Consider the following 13,671-nt stretch of genomic DNA (forward strand, 5'->3'; position numbering starts at 1 on the left):
GTAAAATGTGAGTATCATGTAAATTAATCATATGACATAGAAGCTATATTCAGGGCGCCATTGTTGTAGTACTTGTATATTTTCTACAGTATCCTGTGTAGCCTAATAGTACTCTACTCTACTCTGGAACCAGTGGAGTCATACATTTTACATTTAGTTACACTGTAATCACTTTAAAGCCTTAAATAGTATTTTTAATGTAGCTTCATGACTTCACAACCACATCTGTGTGTGTTTGTGTGTGTGTGTGTGTGTGTGTGTGTGTGTGTGATCTGATGCCTTGTAGACTTGTGTGTGTGTTTGTATCGTTTTCTTATTCATCAAGAAAGAGATGAAGAGCATTGCTTAAACATTCATGTTTATAGATGAAAAAAACATTTTTTGTTGTAATGATCAGATGTTGTTCAGATGCTTAACATCTCAGGTGTTAGTCTGTTCTCTTTAAAAGAAGATGTAATTTGGAAGTCATGAACTGATTTCATAAAAAAGTGCTGCATGGAGAGCTATGATATAGATTTATAGATTCCTTTTGTCGGTTGACCTTTCCTCTCTCTCCCTCCTTGTGGGTCCAGAGCTGGCTACCGTGGATGGTACAAACCTAAAGACCAAGTAGCTGCAGGATGAAAACATGGCTGCACCCCTTCTTGCACCGCCAGGACCTGACAGCTTCAAGAAGTTTACTGTGGAATCTTTGGCGGGCCTTGAGCTGCGCATCAATGAGGAGAAGAACAAGAAGCCGCCCAAGCAGGACAGCAGCTACCGTGACGACGATGACGAGAACAAGCCCAAGCCCAACAGTGACCTGGAGGCTGGGAAGAGCCTGCCCTACATCTACGGCGACATCCCTAAAGGAATGGTGGCGGTACCACTGGAGGACCTGGACCCATACTATGTGAATTCTCAGAAAGTGAGTTCATAAAACCCCCAAAATACCTTAGGTGGTACAGTGGTCTGCCAGCAGTCCCAGTCCTGCCTACCTGCACACACACACACACACACACACACACACACACACAGAATGAGTGTAACACCTATTTACTAGAATTGTTCAAACCAAAAGATTTTTCAGATTGATATTTGTCACTCTACCTCAGTTGCCCCAACCCAAATTACTCTGAACCCTAATTTTACTTTGCAATCAGCAAGTTGAATCCAAAATATGATTACATTGCATCACCATCACAGCTCTGCTCTTGTGCCTGACCTGTTTTACCTTTGTTACCTAATTTGTTTTGATTGAAAAGTCAGTGGAGGCGTGGTTTTGAGATTTGGACATTTCTCTGGCATCAGTCATACTTACTCATTTGCATTGAATGGACAGATTGTGTGACACCTTGCACATTATTTGGTTCATATTCGGCCAAAGTGACTGTTTTGCATCCGATGCCAAACACTTTTTTGCCACTTTTCAGTGTATTGGATGATTTCATTTCGTTTTCTCTTGTCACTTACTCATATTTACTGTAGATTTTAAGGAAAATAGTGATAACAAAAAGGTCTGATGATTGTTTTATTTCCATTTGAACAACATATAACCCACTTTTGATGCTTAGGCCAACAGACAGGTGTCCTGGTATATCTGCCTGGCCCTAACACACATATTAAAGCTTTATTTAATGATCATTAGATGAGTAATTACATGATATCAGGGCGAGTCATTCAATATGGCTGGAATTTGCACAGAAAAAAATTTAATCACAAAGCAAAGATTATCACAGCACTTTGTTCGGTTTGTGATAGTTGGCTTCCAGGTATGCGGTTTACAGTTATTTTAATTTCATGATTAGGTTGCAGAATGTAATTATGTTTTGCTCCTTGAAGGCCTTCGGGGAGCGAGAGTTGAGTACTTGAGTTGTTGAGTGGGCCGTTCCATGTCTCTGATGGCTCACAGGGCTTTGGGGAAAAGGTCAGAAGCAGTAACTGTTGAAACACTGTTGTTCCACATGACAGACTTTTCTAATTGTTCAAAAATTAATCCGGCAGGAGAGAAAAACAGCAGCAGGCTGAGAGGACTGTGGCTGTCTTAAAGGAGACATGTTTCTCTTGGGTTTCTGTCCTGTCTGAAGCTCACAGTCAGGTTGGCTGCTTTGTTCTGGTGGATGACCTTGAAAGTGATCTCTGAATATCCTATGTGTTCATGTCAACAATTGTAAGCTTTGGCTCAGTTTTACAACAGCCTGTGAAACAATAGACAGCTTATTATGGCAGTTTATACATTCTGAGTGGGCATATAATCCTAAATGTAATCTAAACAATGTGTCTGCCCAAGAATACGGTAATGTGTTGCATGATAAAGATGAAACACAATGTTTAGCAGTCAGAGGAGAGAGTATTTGTTTCACATGACAGTATCTTGCTTCCTCCTTGTAGAAATAGCTCCAAAATAAACGTATAAAGATACAAAAGACATTACTTGTAGATACTGTGCAGGGCGGAATAGTGTCACCGAAAAGTTGCGATATTCCTAGAAATTTACTGTGTGGCCTTCTGGCAAATCTGAACCGTCAATTTCGTGACCCTATAATAGGGCTGGGCGATATGGACCAAAAATCATATCTCGGTATTTTTAGGCTGAATGGCGATACACGATATATATCTCGGTATTTTCTACAAAGTAGGCTAAATGTTCAGTTGTAAGTCAAAGCCACATGTGAGATGTCACAAGCACTTTTATTAAAACAAGACTGTGATCAACATAAAATGCAAAGACAGGGTTTCCTTCCCTGTTTTAGAACAGTCTGGTAAGTTCAGAAAATTACATCACTTTATTGTAATGCAGCCTTTAAAATCAGGAAAAGACAACACTTATGCCATATCATGATATTACAATATCCAAAATCTAAGACGATATCTAGTCTCATATCACGATATCGATATAATATTGATATATCGCCCAGCCCTACCCTATAAACTGAAACAATGTTTTAGCCAGCCAAGTTTGAGCAGTCTGTGTTCTTCATAAAAGAGGCAAGAATACTCTGTCTTAAAATGGCTGTCTTTTACCAGAACATTGAGTTGCACAGTGTTGCGAGGTCAGTTTAAGGCTAGTGTGTTGAGAACAGGACAACATGGCCAAAATTTTCCGCCATGTTATTTGGTAGAACATACACTTTGATGTCTTCTTGGTGTCCAAATTTTTGTGTCAAAAACAAAAAATCTTGCAACAAATTTGGTATTTTCATTCAAATTGGTCTATTCTATCTTTCTTTTTATTATATTAAAAATACTGTTGACAATGGTATTGTGTAACTGTCAGATCACACCAGTTAAATACAGTGAGTCCTAGTTGGAAAAATGAGCCTGTAATAATCTGTTAAGTCATCATTATTAGCCAAACACGTTTGTTCAGGTTTGTTTGTTGTTTGTTGTTTGTGTGTGCGTGCGTGTGTGTGTGTGTGTGTGTTTTTGTGTGTGCACTGGTGGGTGCGCATATGTGTGTAGGTGCACACAATATCTCTTTGTGTTTCTCCCTCTCTATCTGTCTGTCTCTGTCTCATACCTCCCTCTCTTTATAAAGTGCATGCTGGCAGTTATGTAACACACCAGTCCGGTGCACAAGAAGGAAACACGATTCAGTCGATGAAATGTGGAAAACATGCCCAGCGATAGGTGGGATTGTTGATACCTTCACTTACTAATACACAGCTCACTGTCTTTTTCCTTGTTTTCTCCACACATCCATGCTTTATTGTCATGGATGCATGTGAGCCATGGGAGCCTCTTTGTGTTGCTGTGTTTCTTCAGTCTACATAGTCTCCCAGCCTGCCTTTACCACCAGCCCTATCAGCTTTCAGCTACAGGCAAATCTAATTATGGCCCTCAAGCTAGTCTCATTCTAATGCCAAAGGGAGCGGATGCTGCTTTGGATCTGGCAGCTCGACCAGCCGTGACGTCAGATCAGGTGGTGACCTTGATGGGAGAACGGCGCTCTGTATGTCTTTGTCGCTGAGAGGCAGCAGCCAGGTTCTGGTTACATCAGTCTGTTTCTTGCAGGGAGGGGGCAGATGTGGAGAAATGACTGTGGAGGAAGGCTGTTCTCCGTCGCTGTGTCCCCTGACAGCTCTGGGTGATAAATCTTCAGTAGTGGCTCTCTCAGATTGTGCCAAGGCTGAGACAGAGGGCTGGCTGGCTGGCTGGTCGATGATGCAGCACCCTGCCCTCCCCACCTAGCTGCAGCGGGGGCTGGGCCGGGCCGAACTAGGCCAGGTCGGGCCTGGTGGATGTTTGTGTCCAGTGAAACAGGTCGTTCTCAGGGAGAGGAGAGAGGGAGGGAGAGATGAGGTGAGGACAGGGATGAAATGGAAGACATGTGCAAGGATGCATGAGTGGATTTGCTCTCCTCCTAGATGCAGCCAGGCCCACTGAAATGTGTTTTTGCTGGGGAATACCTAAAGGTACAATCCAGAGGAGACAAAAAATGACAGAAATACCACAGAGCCTCCTCAAGATGTTCTAAACTGAAAGCAATCCCATCAGAGAAAGAAATGCTTACCCCTACCATCTCATTCTAAATCAGATTTCCTTCAAGAATGCAATTGTCCTGCAGTGTTAAATCTGCCGTGACAGACCGCAAACGAATCTTATGGATCGTAAAATGGCTGGAGCGGAGAAAAGGACAAAGGCAGCAGGAGTTGGCGTGGTGAATGTAAAGGTTGACAGAAGGGCCTGGTTGAATGGCCGCTGCAGTCCTTGTGGATGCAGATGCTGCAACCCTGCCTGATGACTGGAGCTTCTGTGTCGAAGCTGCTTTCTCTCCGTCTCCCACCCATCCCCCTCCCCCTCACTCTTCCACCCAGCTCGCTCGCTCCCTCGCTCTCTCTCTCTCCCTCCGCCCTGCTTCTCCTCAGTCTGCTGCTGCTACAGTTGCTGCCTGCCTGCCTGCCTGCCTGCCTGTCTGCCTGCTTCACTCGCTCTCCATCTCTCTCTCTCTCTTTTCTGCCTTTCCTCTCCTCTGCTCTCCTCTTTGCTCAGCTCTGGATTATGAAATTTTCAGTAGCTTTGCAGCAGTTTAGTCATGCGTTACAGAAAAAGACTCCCTACATACATAGCAAGTCATGTGTGCGTGTGTGTGACGGAAAGAGAGAGAAAGCATGTGTATATGTTAAGAAATTTGGTTGCTCTCATTTTCTTGTGTGTGTGTTTATGTTTGTGCGTGCATGTGTACATGAGTGTGGGTGTGTGTTTGTTTGTGTGTGCTGGTGGTGCATATGCGCACAGCATGTGTGTGTGCAATGGCTTTATTCAACAGAAATGTCATGCTGGCATTCCTAGCCTCCCCAAATGGCAGTTGGGGCATTTCCAAGTGTATCACTATAGCTGACCATAGTGCTGACTGGGAATGTTGACAGTATATATGATAGTACAGTATCAACGCTCAGGGGCCCGCTGCTCTCTGACCCATAATAGCAACTGGAGAGGCTTGTAAGATTATCTAATCATGACTTACTCCACTGGTTTCATCTGAGTTGTCTGTAGTTTTCAGTCACATTAATGTCAAGGGGTCATGTTTTGTGTCTAGTCCTCTGGGCAGATAGGCTCTCCATTTCATTTTGCTCCCCACACACACACACACACACACACACACACACACACACACACCCCTCCCCCGTACGATGTTTATGTTAACAAGAAAGCTCATTTCTGTTGGCAGCGCGCAGATTGTATACAGTCATGGTATAGCATGTGACACCATGTTGCCTGCATGTACGCTGGTAGTACATGGTGCTTCCCCTTCAGTGAGGATCTGTCCCACTGAGGCTGGGGCGCTCTTACTTCTCCCCTCCTTTCCTTCCTCCTCCTCCTCCTCCTGCTCCTCCACCTCTTGCTCCCTGTCTCTATCTCTCTTCATTTCTCTCTCGCTCTCTCTCTCTCCTCTGACTCCACTGTCTTCTTCAGCCTTCAGCACTGAGCCGGCGGTTCTGGCTTAATGTAGTGAGGGATGCCTTGTTAAAAGCACAAGGGTACATATCACTTTTGCAAATGCACAGGGTCTCATTAAAGTTTCATGCAAATCGCCATGTTTTATTTAAACAATTATGAGGTTATCCACTGAAAGCTTGCCAGCTCCTCTCGGCCTTTCTGCTCTCCTCCTCTCAAAACCACCACAGCCATGACAGGCAGGAAGGCACAAGTGAAGGCTGCTGAACATGTGCACAGGGCGTTTCTACACGCCGGACGTTTCCGGTGGAGAAGGGAAACACTGTGATTGGTTGGGAGGCGCTGAGTGACTGGGACAAAATACCTGCATTAGAAACAACCTGGCTCAAGACTGATTGGCGGCCATTTTCACTGTGTTAAAATGTGTTTCAGTTAATTTCATGTGACAGAAATTTCATGGCTTACTATGAGCGTATATACATTTTATCTTGTACATTTATTTATTATGTTTTTGTTATAAATGAATTATGAATGCTGAGATATGCATATGCAGAGAATGTGCTGGCATTTTAGAGAAATAGGACAGCATCTTGGGTTTGTATGAAGTTGAATTTGTTTTGATAGATGTTTGTAATTACAATCTAAATGATAAATGATAATCTACAGTATTTTCTCAACAGCTTGCAGTTGCTTTTAAAAGACAGTATATGTATTTCTGTGTGATTGTGCATACCAGTGTACATAGCTAATACTCTCTCCCTCTCTCTCTCTCTCTCTCTCTCTCTGTCTCTCTTTTTTTTCTCTCCACAGACATTTATAGTGCTAAATAAAGGGAAGACAATCTTCCGCTTTAGTGCCACACCTGCCTTGTACTTCATAAGTCCTTTTAATCTGGTTAGGCGAATAGCTATTAAAATTTTGATACATTCATATCCTTTCAAAAGCTGTCTTAACAGCAGAGACAAAAGTGTTTCCTGTCCATGTCTATTATTCATGATGATATGGCCTCTGTCTTTCTGCTCCTACTGCTATTGATGTTTCATGTGACTGCTGCTGTAGGAGAGGATAGAGACACACAGTATGTCATGGTCAGGGCCGGAGTCTGAAGGCCGGGACCACCGGCATGACAGATGACGAGGGGGAAATTAAAGAAGAGGATGTTCTCTTTGCATCTCCCACATGGAAAAGCATAGGCGCCATTTTATCACTGTAAGGAAAGGCTAGCACAAATAATGATTCATCCTAAATGCTGAACAAGGCCGGACTCTCAGTGAGCCCATGGTGGTTAAACACTACGCCGTTCGTCTGAGTGCAGAGACGAGGGCGCGCAGCCAGCTGGAGGTTGCACCCCTCTTTTGTCTAGAGAACTTTCAATTAACGAGATGAAGAGGGGGAAGCAGATCGGTCGTAACGCCGGCTGCGGCTGATCGAAGCAATATTGCCATAAAGTAGGTCAACTGGGCCTATTGATTTACTTGATGCTGAAAATTACACTGAAACTGATCCCCATTTGATATTGGACCCCACCCAGTGACCCTTCATAGGCTGCAGTTACAATCTGCAAACCCAAGATAGAATACACATACAAATCCAAGTCCAAGTCAAGTATTTTCTTGATTCAAAAAGAATTTGGGATTTGACTGTTATAAGCTACCCAAATCTAACTGAGTCTCTTATTAGTATTAGTATTAGTATTAGTATTAGTATTAGTATTAGTATTAGTATTGGTATTAGTATCAGTATCAATCAGTATCAGTATTAGTTAGTATTAGTTTGATTTTTATCAAACAAAAGGTGTATAATGCTGGAAACATAGAATGCATGTTGTCCATCTACAATTCACTTTCAAATTACATTACAAACAATGAATTTTAGTGTCATAGTATCAATATCTCATTCAGAACTCAAAATAAATAAGATTCCTTCCTTCTTTCCCATGCCTTAGAGATATTAGTATTAGTTGTAGTATTAGTATGAAATGTGTGTGTGTATGTTTTTTCCTCATCACTATAACTCTATCCTCCCATTCTTAGCCACACACCACAGCTATTACTGACCTCTTAATGCAGCCTCTAAAGCTAATTTTGAGGTTTTCCTTAGTTCCTCCATGTAGACCTTTCTGCATTGAAAGCCTCGCAGTGTTAAAATGTACTATAGCATGGTTGTGGTCATGTTGGTATTGAGAGTGAGCCATGTACTTCCACTAAATATATACCAGTTGAATATTTCATGTGTAAAATAATGGCCTTTGTGGCAGTGGGCACACATGACCACCTTCTGTTAAGTGCTACTAGTAGTGTTTTTTTATGACATTAACCCTTTAAAAGTCCTGTTCCAGTCGACTGGACTCCACAAATCACATTAAATGCTTACTGCAGGTAGATTTCATGTTGTTGTGTTCTGCATCTTCAGTAAGGTTTCGAGGATTTTGATGCTAAAAGATGATGTTTGTGCTTTCCTCTGTGTCCACGTTTTCCTTAACTGGCTCCTCACTCTTTTCAGCATGATCATTATGTGTACTATTTTGACCAACTGTATATTCATGACCTTTAGTGATCCTCCCGAGTGGTCAAAACAAGTAGAGTAAGTACACATTCCTTCTATGCACTCAACACTATAAATGCATGCCTCAGCGCTAAAAGCATGCTCTATTGTAATGTGTGTTAGCACCCATGGCAATTCATAGTTTCGGCTTTTTTTAAAAATGACAACACCTTTGCTTAGTTAAAAAATGAGAACAGGCGGTCGGTGACACTTTGCCTGACTTCCGCTCACACTTTCTCGTTCCAAATTTATCTTTAGCTCTCTATACTCAACTTTGTCATTTCTTGGGCTTTTCTCCAACTAATGAGAGCGCAGACATTTAGAGATCACCAGGCTTTGATCCAGCACGGTGAACTGATTCTGTCAACACTTTTGTCTTTCAGGTACACGTTCACGGGAATTTATACATTTGAGTCTCTTGTAAAAATCACCGCACGAGGATTCTGTATAGACGGGTTTACATTCCTTAGAGATCCATGGAACTGGCTGGATTTCATGGTCATTTCTATGGCGTAAGTATTTTACTGTGAACAACTTGTCTTTTACTGTCAGAGACCCTAGATGATGTGGAATTATTTACAAGTATTGCCATTGATTTATTAAGACGCTCAATTAGAGCATCAGTAAAGAATGTGAGTGTTGAATGCTACCGATGACTGTTCAAGTTTCTTTCTCTCTCTCTCTCTCTCTCTCTCTCTCTCTCTCTCTCTTTCTCTCTCTCTCTCTCTCTCTCTCTCTCTCTCTCTGTCTGGCTACCTGTCTCTCTCTGATAACCCATCTGTTTCCTCCATTGATCTGAGATTCCTCTGGTCTCACTTTGGGAATTGAAGGTTTCCATCAGACACTCTGCGGCCTCCCTGACAACACCCACACCTCAGACCCATTCATCTGATTCATATTCCTCTCTTCCTTTCTAACGCTCTCTCTCATTCACCTTTTTCTTTTTCAATGCCGGAGTCTACAGCATCCAATTTAAGGCCCAACATCACCCCGTCAATTCTAGCTGCATATCTCACCCATTAGTTGATACCAGTGATTTAATTGCCTCTATATGAGAAGTTACATAACCAGAAAGAGAACAGTACAATGTAAAATACACTGTCATCATGGCTGGTAGAGCTGGCGCACAACCCTAAATCAGCTTTCATGATGTGTGAATGTGTTTTGTTTTTTTTTTGCTCATATTTGCATGTAAATAATGAGCTGTTGTAACTGTGGTTTGATCCTGCAGGTATATAACAGAGTTTGTAAACCTAGGCAATGTCTCAGCTCTGCGCACGTTCAGGGTGTTGAGGGCATTGAAAACTATTTCTGTAATTCCAGGTAAGACAGGATGGGGGGGATGGGGGGCGGGGTCGGTGTTAGGTGTGTGTGTCTTTCTTTCCTTTTTCCTTCCACCCTCCTCCTCAGTGGACAGGCTCTGTGAGTGGCGTCGTTCCTCCTGGTTCGGTGGTGTTGTGCTCTTGCGTGTGTGGTTTTGTCATTGGTGTTTGTTCTGTGTGTGATCCTTCCCCTATTTCAGATATATAACAGAGTTTGTGGACCTGGGCAATGTATCTGCGCTGAGAACATTCAGAGTTCTCCGAGCATTGAAAACTATCTCTGTCATTCCAGGTGAGACTCAGTTTAAACACTAAGGCTGATCCTCTCACCCTTTCTTTTCTACTCACTATTATTATGGTTACAATTATGATTTAAGTAACAAAAAGAATTGGAGACAACCATTTTTTGATTTATTTTTCCTCCGAAATTATCAAAAATGGTACTAATACATTTTTGATAGGCTTTGCAGTCTACTCTAGGGCCCTCCAAAGTGTCTGCACTCTCTTCTGCCCCAGTAGCACTCTCATTATGAGACTCGTTTCCAAGGCAGCTGTGTTTCTCTTCAGAAATAGCTTTAACCCACTCCTTTCACTAGCTTTTGGAATAAGCAAATGCCCTCTTCTTTATCAAAGAAATTTGTAACATCTAGCCGATAGAATATCCTCAACTTGAAGACAAACATTAGGTGATTATATGGTATTCATCAGCTAAGAATATAGAGAAGAGTAATGCTCTTCAAATTTGTAATGAATCAAGTATTTAACCATGAACAAGCCTTCCAGTTCTTATACTGCAATGTTAAAGTACAAGCTAAATCAGAGGATCATTAATTTTGTTGCACATCTATGACTAGTGATTGGATTGGAAAGCAAGGATTAAATTGGAGATTTTTTTTGGATTACACAAAGACAAACCTTGTACATGTCGATGTTCATATGAGAAATGGCATAGCTCTTAGAGAGATCCCACAGAATATACCCATTATTTATGTATGAAGACTGCCAAGCCTAGTTTGTGAACATATCTCTTATGCTGCATGATGCTTTTGAGTCACTTGCTTTACAATATTAGCCTACCAAGAGCTTGGCTGACAAATGGCATTGGAAGTTTGATTTGCCCTCTTTTGTTTTTAGTTTGGTTATTGATTTTTTTCTTTTACGACCTACTTGAATGGTGCCACACAGAAAAAGAAACAGTCTGCTCACATTCTAGAGGTTGGGGACGCAGATGGGATGGTTGAACGACCTATTGACCTTCTTGAGTGACACTGGCCACGCATCTATCTATCTAATGATAGAGGATGTTGAACAGAAGTCATTCTCACTCAACTCAACTGTGGATCGCCTCTGTAAACAACACATTAATTGGGAAATCTGAAAAAAAAATCCTAGTAAAGTGCACACAAAAAGGGATCATACTCTGACTTGTAACAATAATTCAACAAGGCCTATAGCACTGGAGTGGTGAAAACTTTGCTGTTATAGTATAGCGTTTGTCCAGCTGACAATACATACTGTAGATTTGGTATACAGCAGAGGGCAACAAACTAAACAAGATATGGGGGTTTTGTAATCTAATGCCCTATTAATTGCTATATAATACTTAATTTGATCCATTGTTTCGAGTTGGTTCTTCTCATCTGCTCCTAGATGAGAAAAGTTGCCTCGAATTTGATAAGAATAGCTCTGCTGCTAGGCTATTTGACTTTTCACTGGGGTTTTTTTCTGAATGTGGAAGCCTAAATTTAGACCATATTTTACAAGAAGAGATGTACAGTGGGTAAAGCCCACTGTACCTGTAGAGACCAAACAGAAATCCTGGTTCCATGTTTGAGTTCCTCCTGGACCCAAGTGAATGCTGCCAGAAGATGCCGGTCCGGAAGGTAAAACCGATTTTGTCTTCAGTAAAGATATGGATGAGACAGACTACAGGGTGGCGGTATGGGGAGACAGTGCTTTCCTATTAACACCATATACAAGACAGTTCAAGAAAGTGCCCTCGCTGGCACTGGCATTGAATTGCTCCTGTTCAGCCTTGGAGTTTAAATGACCTGCATGTGGTTTCTAGCCCCCTGCCTGTGCCTCTGTCCCTCTCATGGCCCCTCGTTGTGCTGCTGTGCTCTCTTTCTTATGGATTTCCTCTCACTCTTCTACAGAGTCTTCCCCCTCTTTTTCCACTTAATCCATCGCTAGAAATGAAATGCAAATCTCTCAGGAGGTCCAACATTTTCTCTGGACTGACAGTTGAAGTATTTGATTTCTTTGAGAATATGACCTGTGTCTTGATGGCTCTGAAAAGAGTGGGAAGGCTCCTAAATATTTTCTGTTTGTTTTGTTTCTAGAAATGTTATGTACGTCTAATCTGTCAATTTCGTCCAAAATGTATTACTACCTATATCTAAAATTTTAAATCTGCCCCATTTAAATACAAAATGCATTTTCAAAGTCAAAAAGACAAAAAGACAAAAATGTAAACAAATTTAAACTATGGCATCATAATGATATTTTACTAATTTGTATTTAAAAATTCTCTTGCATATGAAAATGTATTACTTTGTATGCCTTAGCTACTTTTTATGCTTTAGCTAAACTGCAGCCCCTCCCATCTTCTTAACCTAAATCTAGTCTAAACTGGATATTTCCCAGTGACAGATCCCTAAAACAGGATTAGCGTATTACCAGTATTACCTACAACAGTATTAGAGAACTCCCAGTAGAATTAGAGAGACTCCAAAGATGCAGACCTGGGACACCAACAGCTCCTGCATCACCTCTGTGGTTTGTGTGTGTGTGTGCGTGTGTGTGTGTGCGTGTGTGTGTGCGTGGCTGCCCTCCAGGCCTGAAGACCATTGTGGGCGCCTTGATCCAGTCGGTGAAGAAGCTGTCGGACGTGATGATCCTGACCGTCTTCTGCCTGAGTGTCTTTGCCCTCATCGGCCTCCAGCTCTTCATGGGCAACCTGCGCCACAAGTGTGTGATCTGGCCAATCAACTCCACCGAGAACTACCTGGCCAACGGCAGCAAGGGCTTCGACTGGAACGAGTACATCATGAACGACAGTAAGTAGAAGCCTGACCAACGGTGAGCTGGCAGCGCTCTAGGAGTATGAGTCAGTCCATATGCTGAAATGAGAAAACAATATGTCATTTTGGCACTGGGTGGACAAAAGGAATTGGTTTGAAATTAACTGCGCTGAAATTAAAATGCATGTGCAAACTGATGTCAGAAGTAGGCTTGAGTGGATTTATAGACCGTCGCAGTCCAGTAAACAACTGTAGCTGCGACAGAATGTGACAGAAATGACTCATAACTGCTGTGTTTGTTTTCTCTTCAGCCAATTTCTACTTCCTGCCTGGCCAGCAGGACGCTCTTCTCTGCGGGAACGGCTCTGACTCCGGGTGAGTTGCCTTCTCTGCCCTCCTCCCACTGCCGATCCCACCAAGACCCACTGTCGTTCTTGTATCTGCCTGGAGCCAGATTAGATTATAAGTAAATAGTGCTGAGTCATTTTTGGGCCGGGTGCCCCTTCTCTCTCCCCCCTCAGCCGCTGCCCGGAGGGCTACACATGCATGAAAGCTGGGAGGAATCCAAACTACGGCTACACCAGCTTTGACAGCTTCGGCTGGGCCTTCCTGGCTCTCTTCCGACTCATGACACAGGACTTCTGGGAAAACCTCTACATGCTGGTAAAGTTGATGTGTCAACACGTCCATTTTCTCTCACATTAGACCTATACACCACGTATCAGTCCAAAACCATGACTGCATATAATACTGTATTATATATTAGAACTGCATAGAGCAAAGTGTAGTAAACTGCTAATTGCTGAATTATAGATATGTCATTGTACCCAATCTGTCATCACTCCATACTGATTCTAGGCCAGTATCAGAGACAGCAAGGGCATTACATGAAAGTAGATAACCTG

At 42.3% G+C, this 13,671-nt stretch overlaps 1 protein-coding gene across 4 annotated transcripts in view; it reads left to right on the top strand.

Annotated features, from left to right (window-relative positions):
• Nucleotides 1-628: 628 nt before the first annotated feature.
• The window catches only part of scn8aa (sodium channel, voltage gated, type VIII, alpha subunit a), a 37,991-nt gene continuing 24,948 nt past the window's right edge, over nt 629-13,671 (top strand). For 2 of the 4 annotated variants that reach the window (XM_071523843.1, XM_071523845.1), the window contains exons 1-8: nt 629-907; nt 6,688-6,806; nt 8,371-8,460; nt 8,805-8,933; nt 9,653-9,744; nt 12,581-12,802; nt 13,078-13,141; nt 13,288-13,429. In XM_071523843.1, coding sequence (XP_071379944.1) covers nt 629-907; nt 6,688-6,806; nt 8,371-8,460; nt 8,805-8,933; nt 9,653-9,744; nt 12,581-12,802; nt 13,078-13,141; nt 13,288-13,429 — 1,137 coding nt within the window. Of the gene's footprint in view, nt 908-6,687; nt 6,807-8,370; nt 8,461-8,804; nt 8,934-9,652; nt 9,745-9,943; nt 10,036-12,580; nt 12,803-13,077; nt 13,142-13,287; nt 13,430-13,671 lie in introns of all 4 variants that reach the window. The other 2 variants (XM_071523844.1, XM_071523842.1) reach the window with 1 other exon arrangement.

The sequence above is a fragment of the Centroberyx affinis genome, unplaced genomic scaffold (genome assembly GCF_046629955.1).
Source record: "Centroberyx affinis isolate AG114_WGS23_722 - 3 ecotype Tasmania unplaced genomic scaffold, CSIRO-AGI_Caff_v1 ptg001125l_1, whole genome shotgun sequence".
NCBI classification, from domain to species: Eukaryota; Metazoa; Chordata; class Actinopteri; order Beryciformes; family Berycidae; genus Centroberyx; species Centroberyx affinis.